The sequence below is a fragment of the Balaenoptera ricei genome, chromosome 2 (assembly GCF_028023285.1).
Source record: "Balaenoptera ricei isolate mBalRic1 chromosome 2, mBalRic1.hap2, whole genome shotgun sequence".
Lineage (NCBI taxonomy): Eukaryota > Metazoa > Chordata > Mammalia > Artiodactyla > Balaenopteridae > Balaenoptera > Balaenoptera ricei.
In genome coordinates, this window is record NC_082640.1 from 153,761,033 (window position 1) to 153,779,689 (window position 18,657).

Below are 18,657 nucleotides of genomic sequence, written 5' to 3' on the forward strand. Positions count from 1 at the left end.
TAGCACATTACACTTTCCAAATTTTATCACATGTATATTATTTCATTTGATACTCTCCACAAACCGGTGAAGTACATGGTACACACTAGAAACTACAGTTAATGGGAATGCATTTCCCAAGCAGCCACAGCTAGTAAGTAGGAGAGCGAAGTCTGGAACCCATGTCTAGAGCTATTCCCAAAGTCAGGCTCTGCTACTTGCCTGACTTGAGGACCCTATTGAGGGCGAAATAAAATAAGTCGAAGTGCTTTGAAAATTATGTAAAAGGGCTGATAGATACTTGGTGTGTGACTCCTATTTTCCTGACTGATTTTTTTCAAAGTTAGTGTTATTAGCATAATATCTCCATAAATAAGGAGATAGGTTCAAAATCTGTCAACCATTTTGTAGGTTCTTTGCAAAGCAGATTTTTTTTGTACTCCACTACTTTCTTTTACTGTGAATGACATACCATTAGCAGTATTCCTTTGTTTACATGGTCTATTGCAAAGAGACTTGTACCTCCTGAAGCATTAGCATCCATATCTCCCTTCAGGATTCTTTTACACGATTGCCTATGTTCTTTTACAATCAAATTAAGTCTTGCTTCTCCAAAATTATTGGCTTTACTATTTGAAGAAACTTGGTGAGTAAAAGTGGTTAGCACCTGTTAAATCTCTTAAAACTGTTTCACACATTTCCATAACGTTTATTTTTATATCCAGTTTGAAACTTTTTCAGCTCTCAAATTTTAGTACTTTACATGCAGATATTTGACAACAGTTGTCCAAGAAAAAAAAAAAAAGCCCTGTTTAAAAATGAAACAACCAGCTCAGCTGTTTCTTGGTGGGTAATTGAATGTCTGCTTCCCTTTATTTGCTAAATCCCTGTTTTGTCAAGCTTCAAAGAGAAATATATCTCTGCCACTATTATTAATATGCAGCTTTATTTTTTGTTATACAGGATAGGTTAATACTAAAAGTTTGCACTAATTTATAGTTTATGTTCCAGCACTGAATAGGTACATTGATAGTGCTTTTTGTTTAAGATGTTTTACTGATTGTCATGTATTTATCAGTGATATTGAGAGAAAATATAGCCTGATGAATAAGACACAAACTATGGATTCAAACTTCATAGGTTCAAATTTTGACTGTCACTTGTTAGAAGTATATGACAAAACAAGATGCTTAACCCATGCTTCATGTTTTTCATCTATAAAATGGGGAAGACTAGGGGGAAAGTGGTACCTCAGGGAGATAGTCAGTGGCCAGATAATATAGGACGCTGTAGGTAGTGGAAAAATGTATAAATCAGTGGGTAAGCCACTAGGAAGAAACATGTGGGTGCAGGTGGCAGTTCTCAAACTGCTCTGAAGCAGAACTCTGGTGTTCTATGAGCTGGATGTAGGTGTTCCGTCTTTAAGATAAGTAATGACAGTCTTATTTCCTAATTTATAAGAAAAAAAATAAGTTAGTAGGTGAAGTTTCACAAATTTTTCATAGGACCTTAGGTCTTATTATTGCCTGTCTTCTGAGCTTTGACAATGGTAAATTAATTAATGTTAGCAGAAAAACATGAAAATTATCAACTATGATTAAGTTGAGAGCTTCCTTTTAAAAACGTATTTCTACATATGGTATGATTTTAGGCCTGTGGGTCATAAAAGGAGTGGTGTTGAAAGTAGGTTTGGTGGATCAAAGGGAATAGTTTTAAATATATTTAATGTGTGGAGGTTAAGAGAAACTTGAACTTTATAGTAGTAGGAATCTATAAAGCTGTTCTCGAGCTTGGGTATAACTATTCAACAAAAGAGAAGAATATTTGGGAGTAATGGGAAAAGTGGAAGCTAAAAATTATGGTAGTTGTGAATTAAATTCAAGTTTGTTTTAAGAGGAAAAAAATTCAGAGAGAAGGATACATTTTAGTTAAATTTAGTGTCTTTTGTGATTAATAAATTTTTTGTTTTTGTCTTGACATGTGATACTATAATTTTGGCTATAATAAATAATAGAGTATATCATTTGATATATGGTTAGGGTTAGGATTTAATTTGTTGGAAGAGTCTTCCCTTTATATAGTAGGCGGTAGCATATCCAGTCTTAGCTGACTTAGAGGAAGAGTAGCTTTAGTTTTTCTGACAGGTTTATAATAGTGATGCTTCCTATCATTTGTTATTTCTTAAAATATTAAAATAATATTTTATTCTTAAGGTGTACCTTTAATCCTTCAGTGTCAGGACTTTGTAAATGGTCATTATTTTTTATGATTCCTCTGAAACTGATGGTAGAGAATCACGCAAGCCTTACAAAAATGTGGAGCAAAATAAAAATTAAAGCTTGGTTCCTGAACATTCCTCTGTTTTCTGGTACCATTTAAGAAGTTTAAAGAGGGGAGAAAACCAATAACTTCTTCCCGTGGCAAGATGTAGAAAATTGACATTTTAAAATTTTGACCTTAACTGAACACTTAACTTGATTCTTTTGTTCAGATTGCAGAATGCCGGGTCTAAGTTGTAGATTTTATCAGCACAAATTTCCTGAGGTGGAAGACGTAGTGATGGTGAATGTAAGGTCCATTGCTGAAATGGGAGCTTATGTCAGCTTGCTGGAATACAACAACATCGAAGGCATGATTCTTCTGAGTGAGTTGTCCAGAAGGCGTATCCGTTCTATAAACAAACTCATCCGAATTGGCAGGAATGAATGTGTGGTTGTTATCAGAGTGGACAAAGAAAAAGGTAAATGAGAAAAAGATTTTAAATAATTTATATTTTAAAAATTTATATTTACTTATTAAATATAAATTTATATTTAATATATAAATATTCATATATTAAATTTATCTGGAAATTTTTGATTTAAAATGATTTATTTTAAAATATATTTTTTGTAAATTGCCTACTGTGGTAAAAAAAAAAAAAGAAAAAAAAACACCTCCTTTTGTCCTTAAACTCTTTTACATACAAAGTTGTTAGAGAAGGATGCCAGTTAACCATCTAAACAAGACCTTTTAAGTTAGTAGTGTTTTTCTTTTTTTTGGTGGTGGTTGTTTTTTAATTAATTAATTTTATTTATTTATTTATTTTGGCTGAATTGGGTCTTTGTTGCTGTGCGCGGGCTTTCTCTAGTTGCGGCGAGCAGGGGCTACTCTTCGTTGCGGTGCATGGACTTCTCATTGCGGTGGCTTTTCTTGTTGCAAGGCATGGGCTCTAGGCATGCGGGCTTCAGTAGTTGTGGCTTGTGGGCTCTAGAGTGCAGGCTCAGTTCTGGCGCATGGGCTTAGTTGCTCCGCGGCATGTGGGATCTTCCCGGACCACGGCTCGAACCTGTGTCCCCTGCATTGGCAGGCAGATTCTTAACCACCATGCCACCAGGGAAGCCCAGTAGTGGTTTAATTAGTACATTCCAGGACTAGTTTTTGTGAGCCAAGTAACTTGAATTTTATTCCCAGAGGTTATCGGGATCTTGATAATTGACTCATTCCCAAACTCACCAAACTCAGAGAGACAAATAAGCAAACCAGAGTACTAGTTCATTCATATTTGTCAGATGCCTTTTTATTGATTTAGAGTTAGATTAGTAATCAGGTTATTGAATAAGTGATGGAAATTGGGCAAAGGTAAATGGATTTTAGGAATATTTTTATGTCTTTAAAAAAGCAATATACTGCAGACACACACCCAAAACCCAATATTGTATGTCTCTGGTAATCAGAATGTTTGTGACCCCCAGATCCTATGGGATCTTTCTGACAGAGATGAATAGGTATTCATTTATTTACTCTTTGGGTGCCCCTTTTTTGGACCCCATGTAAATCTTCACCTTTGTGAACACATTTTTTTCTAAATATATTGTATAATACCATTGAGTAGGTTTTGTCTTCAACTGGCTTAATATAGTTAAGATAATTGGTTTCAGTCATCTTACTATAGTTTGTTAGGTTTTAGTTTCAGGCAAGTGGTTACCGTCATGCTTAAAAGACCAGTCAGTCACCCTGACTGAGCTTGGCTTTCTGAATCTCCTCAGCCACCTAGTTAATTGATACTTCTGCAAATGAATAATTTTATACATAACTGACTTCTTTTCTGATTATAATCTTAGACAAAACTTTTGAGGCAGCTTATATTACCCCTTAGGTGGTGCTACCACTTAGCACATTGATTATTCTAAATGCTTTGATATGACTTACTTGTGGCACCCTCCCCAGCTTCCATTTATTAAACTGCTTGAAGACTGAGATTATTCCTTAAACTTGTGTTTCATTGTTGCTCCAGTAGGACCTCGAATGGTGTCTTATCTTATATTGCTTTCCTATTATATGAAATATATACACAAAAAGGAATCAAATACATTTTCAACTGCCATCAGAAAAAGTGAAAGGGTAAACTTGTATAAGTACAGTAGTTACATGTAAAAATTTATTTTCATAATAGCATTGTTTTTACAATGTTAATTAAAAAGAAACAACAATCTAAATTGTGGTTATATAAATCATGACACAACACAACACAAGCAAGGCAATTTTATACAGAATGGGATCTGAATATTCTGATATGAAAAGATCTCCAGGGTAAGATAAGAAAAAAAGCAAAGTGCAGAAGATCTATAGAGGGGATCCATTTCTGTTACTAGAAGATTAAGTCCTATTGGATAAACCATTCATCATAACTGCTATAAACCCTAAACAAGTATCTGAACGGGTGGTAAAAATTACTCAAGGACGGTGGGAGCAACCAAAAGCAGGCTGAAACTGAAGGCAGGTTGACACTTGGAAGAAAGGAACTGCACTGGATAAATTTTACAGCTTTTTGACTGAGTGCATGTTACAGACAACTTCCAAGCAGGGCATCTAAAATTCTAGGGGAAAACCTACAGTCTTAATGGCTTGAGAGCCAGAGATGAGAGTTCTGGACAACCACAACAGTTGGAAAGTGGTGATAGGGATTAGAGAAAGGAGAGACACAGAGGGAGAGCCCCCAAGTTTATATATAAATTCTGCTGAAATCTCTGGCTAACCCGTGAAACTAGTAATACACAGGGTAGACTGCAGCCCAATAGGGTAAAAATCTAAACAAATTTTGTTTGCTTTCCATCTGGGGAGACAGAGCTTATAGTTTTGAATTCAGACAAGCTAACTGCTAAAACAAAAATTCAGTATTCTTGGGAATTCCCTGGCCGCCCAGTGGTTGGGACGCCTCGCTTTCACTGCTGAGGGCGTGGGTTCAATCCCTGGTCGGGAAACGCAAGCCGTGCGGAGCAGCCAGAAAAAGAAAAAAGAAAAAATTCAGTGTCCTTAAGAGGAACCTAAAGGAATTCACAGTGTGCCACATATCTTTCCTAATGTCAAGGATACAACTCAAATTGCTAAATAGTTGAAGAAACAGGAAAATATGACCCATACAAAAAAGGTAATCAATGGAGACTGACCTAGAGATCACCCTAATGTTGGAATTAGCAGATAAGCATTTTAAAGTAAATGTTATAACTGCTCAGAGATATTAGGAAAATATGCTTATAGTGAATGAACAAAATGAAATATCAGTAGAGAAATTAGAAACTCTAATAAAGAACTAAATATAAATTCTAGAAATGAAAAATATAATATCTAAAAAATTCACTGGATGGGCTAACAGCAGATAAAAGATGACAGAAGGCTCCTTGAAATTTGAAGGTAGTTCATTTAAAAAGAACCAATCTGAAGAACTGAGAAAAAAAAAAAAAAAAAACCTGTCAACTATCAAAAGCTCTATTCCAAAAGAAGGGGAGAAAAAGAAACAACAGAAAATATATTTGAAGAAACCATGGCCAAAAGTTTCCCATATTTGCTGGGGGAAAAAAATGTTTATATATTAGAGAAGCTCAGCAAACCTGAAGCAGGATAAATACTAAGACCACATTTAGGCATATCAAACTATTGAAAAACAGAGAAAATCTTCATCGTAGCCAGAGGAAAATGATGTTATTTATAGGGGAACAGTAATACAAATTACTGTGGCGTTCTTATTGGAAATAATGAAGGTCAGAGCATTGAATGATATCTGTAAAACACTGAAAGAACACTGTCAAACCAGAATTCTGTATTTGAAGAAAATATTCAACAACAAAAATCAAATGAAAACATTTTCAGGTAAATAGAAACTAGAGGGATTTATTACCAGATAAGACCTACATTATAAGAGATGGTAAAGGAAGTTGTTCAGGCTGAAGAGCTGTGATGCCTGAAATGGAAAATATGTGGGTAAACGTAAAAAACCATTTTCTCCCTCTTTATTCTTCTTTTTTTTTTTTTAATGGGGGTGTAGTTGATTTACAATGTCGTGTTAGTTTCCAGTGTACAGCAAAGTGAATCAGTTATATACATGTAGCCACTCTTTTTTTAGATTCTTTTCCCATGTAGGCCATTACAGAGTATTGAGTAGAGTTCCCTGTGCTATACAGTAGGTCCTTGTTAGTGATCCATTTTATATATATAGTAGTGTGTGTATGTCAATCCCAATCTTCCAATTTATCCCTCCCCCCACCATCCCCTGGTAAACATAAGTTTGTTTCTACATCTGTAACTCTGTTTCTGTTTTGTAGATAAGTTAATTTGTACCCTTTTTTTAGATTCCACATATAAGCGATGTCATGATATTTGTCTTTCTCTGTCTGACTTACATCACTCAGTATGACAATCTCTCCATCCATCCACGTTGCTGCAAATGGCGTTATTTTGTTCTTTTTTATGGCTGAGTAATATTCCATTGTATGTATGTACCACATCTTCTTTATCTGTTCCTCTGTTGATGGACATTTAGGTTGCTGCCATGTCCTGGCTGTTGTAAATAGTGCTGCAGTGAGCATTGGGGAGCTCCCTCTTAATTCTTTAAAATACATTTAACTACTTGTCTCATTGTGTACCCATGGGACTTTTATTTATGGAGGTGACTGGTGACATGGAGAGGCCAATGCCATTGAAAGAACATTTTTATTATTAAAGTTTCCCAAGAGATGGGGACCCAGCATGCCATGCAAAGCCACATGAGGAAGCACCGGTTTTGATCAGGAGGTGGAAAGAGCAAGGGGAAAGCCTAGGCCAGAGCTTTTATTGAGGTTTCCATGACAGAGGCAAGGCAGGTCGGCGTAAACAGTTTAGGGTTGGCTCATTTGAATAGTTTGGGCAGGGCTTGGTACATTGGGGCTGTCACTAGTTGTGTGGTACCTGGCTCTATGCTGGTTTAGGGCATGGGATAATATTGACCTGCTGTGTGTAACTTTGATGAGATGATTGGGGGTATGGGCTCTAGATTGGTTGATTTGCATGTAAAAGGCTGCTCCCATTGAGGCCTTTGCCAACTCTAAGAATTGGCTAGTGCCAGGCAGGGAAGTCTCTTCCCCAGTCAGCCAGGCCACAAATGTCAGAGCATCAAGAATACAGAAAATATAGTTAATGCAGTTGACCCTGTGATGAATGGATGCCAAATAGACAAATACAGTGTCTTTTGGCTTTAACTCTCATTTGGATAATTGAAAATTATTCCCTCCACTAAGGTAATAGAATATACAGTTACATGATGATAAAAATTCATTTCTGAAAACAAAAATCTCTTATCTTGTACTTTTTATGCAGTGTTTTATTGATACGATTTTAGTGTGGAATAAGTGTAGGTATGCCAACCCAACAGTCTGGTGGTGAAAATTGTCACAGTGATTCTTTGGCACCTGGACAGAGATAATTTTTTCAAATTTTTCTCATATAGGATATATTGATTTGTCAAAAAGAAGAGTTTCTCCAGAGGAAGCAATCAAATGTGAAGATAAATTTACCAAATCCAAAACTGTAAGTTGATTTTTTTAATCAAATTAGTCCACTATTTGATGTGTTTAATAAATAATGTGCATGGTGTGTTCCTGGCAGAAACAAAACCTACATTTTCTGTAACAGTATTTCCATTTCTCATTCTGTGTTACATAGAAAAACCATTTGAAGACTTTATTTCAAAAGAGTATGGCTTCAGTGTTCTTGTCTCATGATGTTACTACCTTAAAGCATTGCTTGATGTGTAATATTCTCAAATCAGTACTGGACCATTAGTGTTTTTAAGCTATTTTAGGTTAAATTAACTATGGGTGATTTCAGCTGATTGGGCTTGTCGCAGCATGTAGTTTTTGACTTTCAGCTCTGTTCTGGGATAAGGATCACAGAGACAACCAGCTATTGTTTGTTAAGAATGAGCAAAGGTTTGTAAAATGTCTTTGAATCCAGGAAAGCAAGGCAGGGCCTGTTACTTAGTGTGGTTCTCCACCCCACCCCTCACCTGCCTTGGTTTTTTTCCTTTTCTTATTAATTTTGCTGTAATTTCCTCAGTAAGCACTAATAAAGCAAGGACAGTCATTTCTTCATTCTCATCTTTCTGTATTTTTCTGTTCTCTGGTCCTATTTAGATTTTCTTTTATTCCCTAGATCCTCAGTGCTTATTGGCAGTTTCCATTGGTTCTGTTTTCTCTACCCTTCTCTTGTGTCTTTTGTTCCTCTGCCATGTGTGTTTCTGTCCTCAAGATAAAATGCCAAGAAAAGTGTTTACATGAAGAAAAGATTTTTAAAATCTTGCTTAACCCCAGTAAAAGAAAGTATAAATCTAAAAGCCATCAGACCATTACCCAAATCTTTCAAGTCCCACCAAGTCCAGATTTGAGAAGCACTGCTCTAGGAAACTTCCATTTTGTTTTGTTCCCCTAGGATATTGTAAAATGAGCATAATAGATCTTATTAGGATAATAAGACGATAAAATGAAATAGCCAATGTTAGTACTTTTCCTCTCTCAGATTTTGTGTGTAATTAACATGAAGCCCTCTTTATACTCTTTCTCTTCTTTAAGCCCTTTTATGTTTAGGAGATTAGGAAAAGAGTTTGGCAGCAGTGGGTAGGAGGTGGGTAGGATTGAAGGATAACTGTTAAATGATAACAGAGCAAAAGAAATAATAAAATCTCCATCCAGGTTCCATGCTCTCATGGAGTAGTAATAATAATATCTTACATTTTGATCTGTGTAAGAACTCGCTACAGTAAAAAGGAAAGATACTAGGATCTCCCTTTTCCAGATGAGGAAATATATTCAGAGAGGTTTGTTTGTCCCAGAATTGACTTGATCTGGGTCTTAGGTTGTAAATGCTATACTAGTTGTACTTGTTATACCCACTTGAGTTCATTATTATGGAAAAGCGAATATTTCTCTATGGAGAAAGAATTTGTTGTGTGGTGATCTTTTGTTATTAAGGAATTAGTGTAGTCAGATTAACCAAACGTTTGTTTTTATATGCTATCTACTAAAATGTAAACATATCTTTTTTTTTTTTTTAATATAGATCTCTTACCTTTGAATTGTTGAGCTCTTCATTTTGTTTCTAGGTTTACAGCATTCTTCGTCATGTTGCTGAGGTCTTAGAATATACCAAGGACGAGCAGCTGGAAAGCCTGTTCCAGAGGACCGCTTGGGTCTTTGATGACAAGTACAAGAGACCCGGATACGGTGCCTATGATGCATTTAAGCACGCAGTCTCGTAAGAACACCTTCTTAGCTCTGCTTCTCCATTGATACTACAGCTGCTGGGTCTAGCACACAAGTTGAGAGCCTGACATTTAATAGCACAACATTCATGTATTAAGTCCTTGCCAAATTTAGATAAAAATATTTTAGTATAATAGGCCCATGATATGGACCAATCCTATAAAGCCGAGCCTATATGATTTGATGTACCATAGTTATGTAGTTTTGTAAACCATATGGTTTCTTCTCACACTACTGTCTTACATACTTTCCTCTCCTAGTTTTAATTTTGTTATTGTCCTAGGTGACTTTAGGGCCAACATAGATGTTTTGTTTAAAACTTGTTTTCTTTACCTCAGTTCCTTAGACCTTCAGCCCATGCCACATTAGCTAGTCTTCCATATGGCCTCACCCTGGGTCTTACTGTCACCAGGATTTGCTCTGTCTCCGAAACCTTTAATTCACACATTCTGTTCTTTCACCACAGCCTCCTGTCCTTCCAGCTCCCACAGTTAGTCCTACTCTGTGTTGTTTTAATTCTTATTATTATCAGACTCTGATTCCAAACCTTTTTTTTTTTTCTCCCTTTTTCACCCTTTCCTGCCTTCTCTTCCTTATTCAGCATAGACACACCATGGTCCATCATTTCAACAACTTTCTTGCCAGTGTCATGAGTTTTGCCCTGTTTTTCCTTCTGTTACATCCAGCCTTGGAGCGATGTTCCTGCCTTCTCTGCACTTGTAGACTGCTGGGTGCTGCTAGGAAAAACCACAGTCTTGCAGGTTGGTGCCACTGCATATTCATGGTCTCCAACCTCAGCTGGGCCTTAACTGCTGCCCCACATTCTGTTTGCTCCTGGTCACTTCTTCCTCTCATTCTTAGATTGGCTATTTTAGAACTTCTCCACACTCTTCCTCAGATACCCACTCTGTCCCTCTCCTCTCACTCTCACCTGGTGCACTCACTACCTAAAAAAGAAAACAGAAGCCATTGAACAGGATCACCTCTACTTCCTTCCACTTTCTCAGCCAACTTATCTCCATCCCACCTGTCACTGCCTCCTGTGCTTCTGTCATACTGGAATTCGGATCCTTCCTGCTCTCAAAGTAATCTTACCACCTGTGCCCAGCTATTCCTAAGGGATGTCTTTCCATCTCCTATTCCCTCTCTTGGGTCTTCAGCCTTTTTCTTTATTGGTTTTGCTCCATCAGCATAAAAATATGCTCAGATTTCTCCCATTTATACTAAAAACAAACTTTTCAACGTCCCCTCTACTTTCTCCTGTCACAAGCACTGTGTCCTCTCTTTTTAACAACCAGATTTCTTAAGTTCTCTGTACTTACTGCTCTACTTCTGCACCTCCCAGTCCTTCCTAGATGTTAATACCTCACAAGCAGCCTCACCACTGCATTGTTACTTTCCCAGCCCTTGTGCTGCCAAGGGTTATTGGTCTCCTCAGCCCTCAGAATGGCCAAGTGGGGCTTAGAACTGTTAGAACCTCCATCAGGCCTACTCATCAGAGGCTCCAAATACCTTCTAGTTTACCCTCTCCTCTCATGTGACTTTTTTTTTTTTTAATATCACCTTGTGGGAAAGATGAGAATAATAATAACAGTTAACATTTATATAATTCTCACAACAACCTGTGGTATAAGTGTTATTATTATTCCTATCTTATAGATGAGGAAATTGAGACAGAGATTAAATTGTCCAAGTTCACACAGCTACCAAATGGTAGAGCCTCAAACACAGGCATTGTAGTTATGCTACAGAGCTTATGCTATTAACCATCAAGCACTGCTTTATATTTCTGTCCTCCCTGACTTCAATCCTGGACTCCTCAGTACATGTCTTACCTTGGTTTGCTGTCATTATCAGCCCCACTTACCTCTCTAGCTTCTGCCTCCACCCCTTCTCCGTTACCACTCTGCATTCTTAACAAATAACAGGTTACATTCTTAACAAATTAACATTCACCTTAACGAATTAACATTCACTCATCACTGTTCACATTCTTTTCTTGCTTCATTAGACATGTTGCAACTGTCCAGATTTAACTCCTGATAATTCTGTGCCACATGTGCTTCATTTTTTTTCCTCTTAATTAAATAATTAAATAGAATTTCTGAGATTGTTGGAAACAATATTTTACTCCTCCCAAGCCATTCCGGTCACTTATCAGTAGTAACCACTATTCTGAAATGAGTATGTATCATTGTCATTTATATACATATACATGTGTGGGTAGGTTATGAAAAGTATGTATAGAATCTTTTTTATGTTTAAATATTTAATTTGTTTAAACAAAAAAATAAATTTATTTTACCATTGTAACAAACTTTTCTCTACTTTACATTTTTACTCGTAATGCTATTATTGACCAGAATTTCTCCAAATTGATAGATGTATGCCTACTTCATATTAATTTCTATATAGTATTTTGTTGTGAGAATATGCTTTATTTGTTCCTCTATAAAGAGATTTTTACATAATCCCCTCCGCCCTTTTATCCCCCTACTTTTCAAAACTACTATGATGAATGTCCATGTACATGTCTCTGTACAACGTTTGGGAATTTCTAAGATAGATACCTAGGAATAGAATTGTTGGGTCATAGGATTGATTATATGCACCTTTAAATTTACTTAGTTTTGCCAAAGTACTCTCCAAATTGGTTCTACAATTTATATTCCCTCTTCATCAACATTTGGTATATATCTCAGATTTTTTTTTTTTTTTTTTGCCAAACTGATTGATGTACAATAGTGTCTTGTTTTGATTTGCATTTTGCTGGTTGTTGGTAAAGTTAACAGCGTTTCATATGTTTATTGACCATTTGTATTTCTTCTGTGAAACATCTGTTTATCTCATTTCCTCATTTTCTGTTGGTTTGTCTTTCAGTTATACCATAACTTTCTTAAAACTTTAAGTTCTACCTTAGCTCGTTAAAATCCTACCATTCTTTTAGTCGTCATTTCATTTTTTCCATTTGTTCATTCGTTCAGCAAACATGCCAGTGACTAAGACCGTGGTCCCTGTTTGTGGCACTTACGAGGGTCAGATGAAATGCCACTTCACCCATGAAGCCCTTCCTGACCCCACTAATATCTTCCTCTCCTCACCCCCAGGGATGCACTTTTGTTTGTTTTTTTCAAAAATTTTTTCCATGTTTTTCTTTTTAAGCTCCTTGAAGCAGGGACTGCTAATTACATGGAAATGCTTAATTATAGTGGGATGTGTGACATACAGGCGTAACTCATTCTATTGCACTTTGCATATACTGTGTTTTTTTTTTTACAAATTGAAGGTTTGTGGCAATGCTTCATCAAGCAGGTCTGTTGGCGCCAGCTTTCCAACAGCGTTTGCTCACTCCATGTCTCTGTGTCACACTTTGGTAGTTTTTGTTATATTTCAAAATTTTTCATTATTTTGTTACCGTGATCTGTGATCTTTGATGTTACTATTGCAAAAAGATCACATCTCCCTGAAGACTCAGATGATAGTTACCATTTTTTAGCAATAAAGTATTTTTAAATTAAGTTATATACATTTTTTTAGACATAATGCTATTGGACACTTAATAGACTACAGTATAGTGTAAACATAACTTGTGTATGCACTGAGAAACCAAATGTGTGACTCACTTTATTTCTATACATGCTCTATTGTGGCATTCTGGAACTGAACCCGCAGTATCTTCGAAGTATGCCTGTATAGGAGACATTTTAAATTGCTTGCTTTAGCCAGATCTCTAAAATTTTTCTTTTAATAATAATCAATTGGATGTTTTCTATTTGTCATACAGGCCTAAGCGCTTTACTTGCATTATCTCATTTAATACTACAATCCAGTGAGATACACTGTTTTCATTCGCATTTTACATAATTGGAAATTGAGGTCTAGAAAGGCCCCAAAACACATAGTGAATAAATTGTGAAGCTAGGATTTGAACTCTAATTCTGACACTGAAGGCTGTGTTCTTAAACATTATTCTGTGGTATTATGTTTGTTGTCCTAATTATCAGTAACCTTGACATTTTGTTTTGTGTATGTGTGTGTTGTTTTTTTTTAATTATCAGAGACCCATCTATTTTGGATGGCTTAGATTTGAATGAAGATGAACGGGAAGTACTCATTAACAATATTAATAGGCGTTTGACCCCACAGGCTGTCAAAATTCGAGCAGGTAAATGATTTTTTAAATGATGTTTAAAATATTTTGCATGTACCAAAAAAGCTGTTACATAATGAGCCTCACCAAAGAATATGTTGCTACATCAACATCTGCCTTTTTCTAAACTTTTTTCATAACAAGAAAAGTTAAAGAAATTAAGTTATCTTTGCTTTTACTGAATTATAAAATACATATATATTGACGTAAGTAAATGAGTTCAGCTAACCTTAAGTTAGCCCGCTTTCTGGGGTGTGGGGGGGCGGTGATTATTTTGTTTAGTGCATGCTTTAAAATTCCAACAGTCCAGTAATATCCTCCCAGGCCTCTGGATTAACCACTGTTATGTTAGTTTGCAATATATTCTTTCAGCAGAGATTTTTCCTATACACATATGGTGTATAGGAATGTATGCTGTTTATATTCAGATGTAAATTTTTATGTTTTTATAAGGATGGGGTCATACTATGCAAAATTTTCTTCAACTAGCTTTTTCCACTTGGTGTATCATGGCTGCCCTTGCATGTAGAACACGGAGATCTTTCTCATTTTGAATAGCTAAGTAATATTCCATAGAACGATAAACCTTGATATAAGCCAGTCTCCTCTTGATGAGTGTTTAGGTTGTGCCAGTCTTTTTTTTTTTTTAATTTATTTGTTTATCTATGGCTGTGTTGGGTCTTCGTTTCTGTGCGAGGGCTTTCTTCTAGTTGCAGCAAGCGGGGGCCACTCCCCATCGCGGTGTGCGGGCCTCTCACTATCTTGGCCTCTCTTGTTGCGGAGCACAGGCTCCAGACGCGCAGGCTCAGCAATTGTGGCTCACGGGCCCAGTTGCTCCATGGCATGTGGGATCTTCCGAGACCAGGGCTCGAACCCGTGTGCCCTGCATTAGCAGGCAGATTCTCAACCACTGCGCCACCAGGGAAGCCCCAGTGCCAGTCTTTTTACAGCAGTTGACCCTTGAGCGACGTGGGGGAGTTAGGGTCGCCCACCCTCTGCACAGTCAAAACTCCACATATAACTTAGCCCTCCGTGTCTGTGGTTTCGAGTCCAAGATTCAACTACCGTGGTTCGTTTAGTGTTGTAGTGTTTACTGTTGAAAAATTGTACTTGTAAGCAGACCATGCAGTTCAAGTCTGTATTGTTCAAGGGTCAACTGTATTACAAAAAACACTGCAAATTAACACCCTTATACACATACACTTACCCATTTATACAAGTGTTCAGTAAGGCAGATTCTTAAAAGTAGAATTGCTGGGTCAGAGGGTATGCAGTTTTTAAACTGTTCTAAACAATTTGTGGTTATTATTTCATTCAGTCTTCATCACACTCCTCCTTATCTCCATTTTACAAATAAGGAACTGAAGCACAGAGGGGTTGAAATCATGACTTTTAACCCAGACATAGCCACAATTCAAGGTGTTTGTTAAATTTCTCTGTTTTTTTTATAGTTTCATCATTCAGGGGCTTGATGTGAATGAGAAGATACAATTTCAGTGCATATTCAGATATTTTTAATTATGAAAATTAATGGCTGGGATTGATTTCTAATTGAAAGGATGATGAAAGCTTTCATACGTATTTGAATACTAGCGTATTTGTCATGTCTCTGATTTCTTTTAAACCTCTAAAAAAATTTGCATTTTTTTGGTATAAGCTTTTGAATATTTATGATTTTAGATATTGAAGTGGCTTGTTATGGTTATGAAGGCATCGATGCTGTAAAAGAAGCCCTGAGAGCAGGTTTGAATTGTTCTACAGAAACCATGCCCATCAAGGTGAGTAGTCAGTTTTTTCCCTCCCTGATAAACCAAAATCACCTAAACCAAATCAAACCATATTTTTTTAATGATCATGTTTCATAACAAATGTTATGAAAAGTGGTTCTTGATATGATATTTCTAGGAGATGTTTACAATTATGTGTAGGCTTTTTGTTGCAGCTACTGCTACTGTCACAGTGGATGGAGATTCCTGTTGGTATTTAGTGCCAAGGGGCCAGCTATGCTAAACCTCCTTTACAGTAAAGAGTCACTGTGCCCATAATGCTCATAGAATCTTGAAAAGAGCAACTTATTCTCTCATATTCACACAGAGCTTTCAGGAGGTTTGGTTGAATCTTTCATTAGCGATAAAATTAACTGGATGGTTGTTATTCAGAATCTCATAGAAGAATTTCTTTTACCAATTTAGTTTGGAACCAAACAGGAATTTTAGAGACAAATTATCCATTGTGCTAATGATAGCTATAGTTAGTTTAGCCACCAAAGACCCAGAAGTCATAATCCTTCATATTTGGTATTGCAGTAGCCTGTTTATACTACTGGATTAGATCATAGTATCAGCTTCGGCTACTTTAACAAACTACTCCAAATTGCTGTGCTGCAGAATTGGGAGTAAGTTTTGGGGTGATTTGTTGTTAAAGCAGCAGATAAGCAAAACGATTCTCGAACATCCTCACTGTTGTGTGTTGTATAGGTACATTCATAATTTAATTTTGTCTTCCTTAGATTAATCTAATAGCTCCTCCTCGGTATGTAATGACTACAACCACCCTGGAGAGAACAGAAGGCCTCTCTGTCCTCAACCAAGCTATGGCTGTTATAAAAGAAAAGATTGAGGAAAAGAGGGGCGTCTTCAATGTTCAAATGGAGGTGAGGTCAATACTGGGGTTTTTTGCCTTGTTCTTAAAGTTCTTAAGAAATTTAAATGATCTAAGTGATTTGCATTCTAAAATATCTAATCGGAGACATTTTAAAACATGAGATACGTTTAAGATTACAACTCCCCTAAGCATAAAATAATCATTGACTCAGAGAGTTCCTAAAAGGGTTTTTATAAGTAAATAAGAACTATCATGGGATGGTTATTCAGGACTGTGGTCACTGATCCCCCAAAAGGAAAAAAATATAGACAATGAAAATAAGCGATTGGTTATTGCCAGAATTTAATGTAGAATGCTTAAAATTTGATTTCAGAATTAAAAACAAGAATAGTCTCATACTTTCCTCATCTCAACAAGAACAAAAACTAATTTTCATATATAATTTTCAAAACAATTTCTTCTGTGGAAAGGAATAGTAAGTAATTTATTTTGAAGCCAGATGATGCATTTTTACAGGACATCTTTTTGTGTATTTGAAAGATACAGCCACTGCAATTATTTTCATATATTTTCCGTTCTAGCTTGTTAGAAATTACAGAAAATATATTAGGTTTTAATATATATGTTTTCTTTTCCTGTATTGTCTTACTCTCATAAATTTCTTTCATTATTTATCTCATGGAATTTATTGGTGATATTTCAGCACTCAAAAGTGAACAGATAGGGCAGAGTTGTTAGCAAAGTGTTTTTTTAAGAGTTAAAATACCAGGCAGTAATAGTATTGAAATTGAATTTGTGTCCTGTTTAACTACTTCACTTTGAAATTGTGCCTCTGCTTTCACAGCCCAAAGTGGTCACAGATACAGATGAGACTGAACTTGCAAGGCAGCTGGAGAGGCTTGAGAGAGAAAATGCCGAAGTGGATGGAGATGATGATGCGGAAGAAATGGAAGCCAAAGCCGAAGATTAACTTTGTGGGCAACAGAGTCCAGTTTAAGGAACACAAAGCAGCCTTCCTGGCTGTTAACCCTAGACTTGAAAGTTTTCCAGTATTGAAAACTTCAAAGCTGAATATTTTTTATTTCGAAGTATTTAAATGTTCCAACAGACCAAAACGTGAAATGCCCTCCTAAATGTCAGCTGTTTTCACACAGTAGCTCTGACACCTTGAGCATTTTTTAAGGGAGTGGCCTGATTTCACTAGAGACAAATCTTTAAGAACAGTCATAAAATGGGGCGTGTGATTTCCATTTCTGATGTCTCCAGATTGGCACCCCTTTGTAGTTCAGTGCCTCCATGAGATTTACCAGGGGCACCCAAAGCAAATAGTCCTAACCTTTCTATATAAAATGTATCAAGCAAACATTAAATAAATTTCTGGGATATTTAACCATAGGTTTCTTCCTTATTGTCACCAGTTAAAAGCATTATGATTACTAAGACCCTAATTCTATTATCTTCATTTTATTTGAAATGTAGTAATATAAAGGCAGGTGACCTAAAGGATCAATATAGCAGATCCTTTCAAAGGGAGGGTTTAGAGAACATAATTTTAATTAGTGAAAGTTTACTCCTAGGGGGAAAAAGCCTTAAAATGCAACTAAAGAATTACATTGGTTGTGTGCCTTTTACCTATTTGAGACTGATGACAACATGTGGTATGAAGGAGAATTTATCACACTGGTCCTTGTTGGTGTACTAAGCTGCTTGCCTTGAGTTTGTAATTCAGGGTGGTAAAGGTTTTGGGGGTGTTTTTTTTGTTTTTTAAGAAAAAGATGCTGCTTTTTAAATTAAGTTATTTGAGTCTCATTGCCCAACTTTTGATTTTTTTTTTTTCTAGTAAAATATTTGCTAGGTGCCACCTAGAAGCTTCAGTTCTCTTCATAACAGAGTAGGGATCTGTTTGAACACAATTACAATGGTTTTTATATGTTTCCATCATTTTTTTCTTTAAGAGCTGTTTGTTTTAAAGGTAAATAAATAATATATACAAAGGTAAATAAATTTCATAGATAAGGTATGGTTTGCAGTTACAGCTACAGTAGCCAGGGTGTAGAAAGTCTTAAGTTAACTTTGGTCTGCTTCATAAATTTAATCTCTTAGGATACTTGAGGCACTAGATAAATTAATTTTACTAATCATTTCCAAGAATAGCTTTTTAAATACTTAGATTAAACCTAACCCACCTTAGTCAATCCAGGACTAGACTTACCTCAGTGTTAAAGGGAATGGAAAATAGAACAGTGTGTTGGTGAGCCATTTGAGCCATTTTTGAAGGTTTGTCCCTTTGTTTAATTTAGCAGCCTCTACGAGCTCTTTAAATCCAGAAGTCTAATTTCATATAACCGTTTCCACGAGGGAGCCATGATTGCT

General features: G+C 36.2%; 1 protein-coding gene across 1 annotated transcript in view; it reads left to right on the forward strand.

Annotated features, from left to right (window-relative positions):
• Window positions 1–17,387, forward strand: part of EIF2S1 (eukaryotic translation initiation factor 2 subunit alpha) — a 19,291-nt gene extending 1,904 nt beyond the window's left edge. Inside the window, exons 2-8 of the mRNA XM_059914478.1 lie at window positions 2,471–2,719; window positions 7,721–7,800; window positions 9,371–9,522; window positions 13,589–13,695; window positions 15,361–15,458; window positions 16,190–16,333; window positions 17,129–17,387. Of these exons, the coding sequence (XP_059770461.1) occupies window positions 2,479–2,719; window positions 7,721–7,800; window positions 9,371–9,522; window positions 13,589–13,695; window positions 15,361–15,458; window positions 16,190–16,333; window positions 17,129–17,254 (948 nt within the window). The 5' untranslated portion in view covers window positions 2,471–2,478 and the 3' untranslated portion in view covers window positions 17,255–17,387. The remainder of the gene's footprint in view (window positions 1–2,470; window positions 2,720–7,720; window positions 7,801–9,370; window positions 9,523–13,588; window positions 13,696–15,360; window positions 15,459–16,189; window positions 16,334–17,128) is intronic.
• The last annotated feature ends 1,270 nt before the right edge of the window (window positions 17,388–18,657 follow it).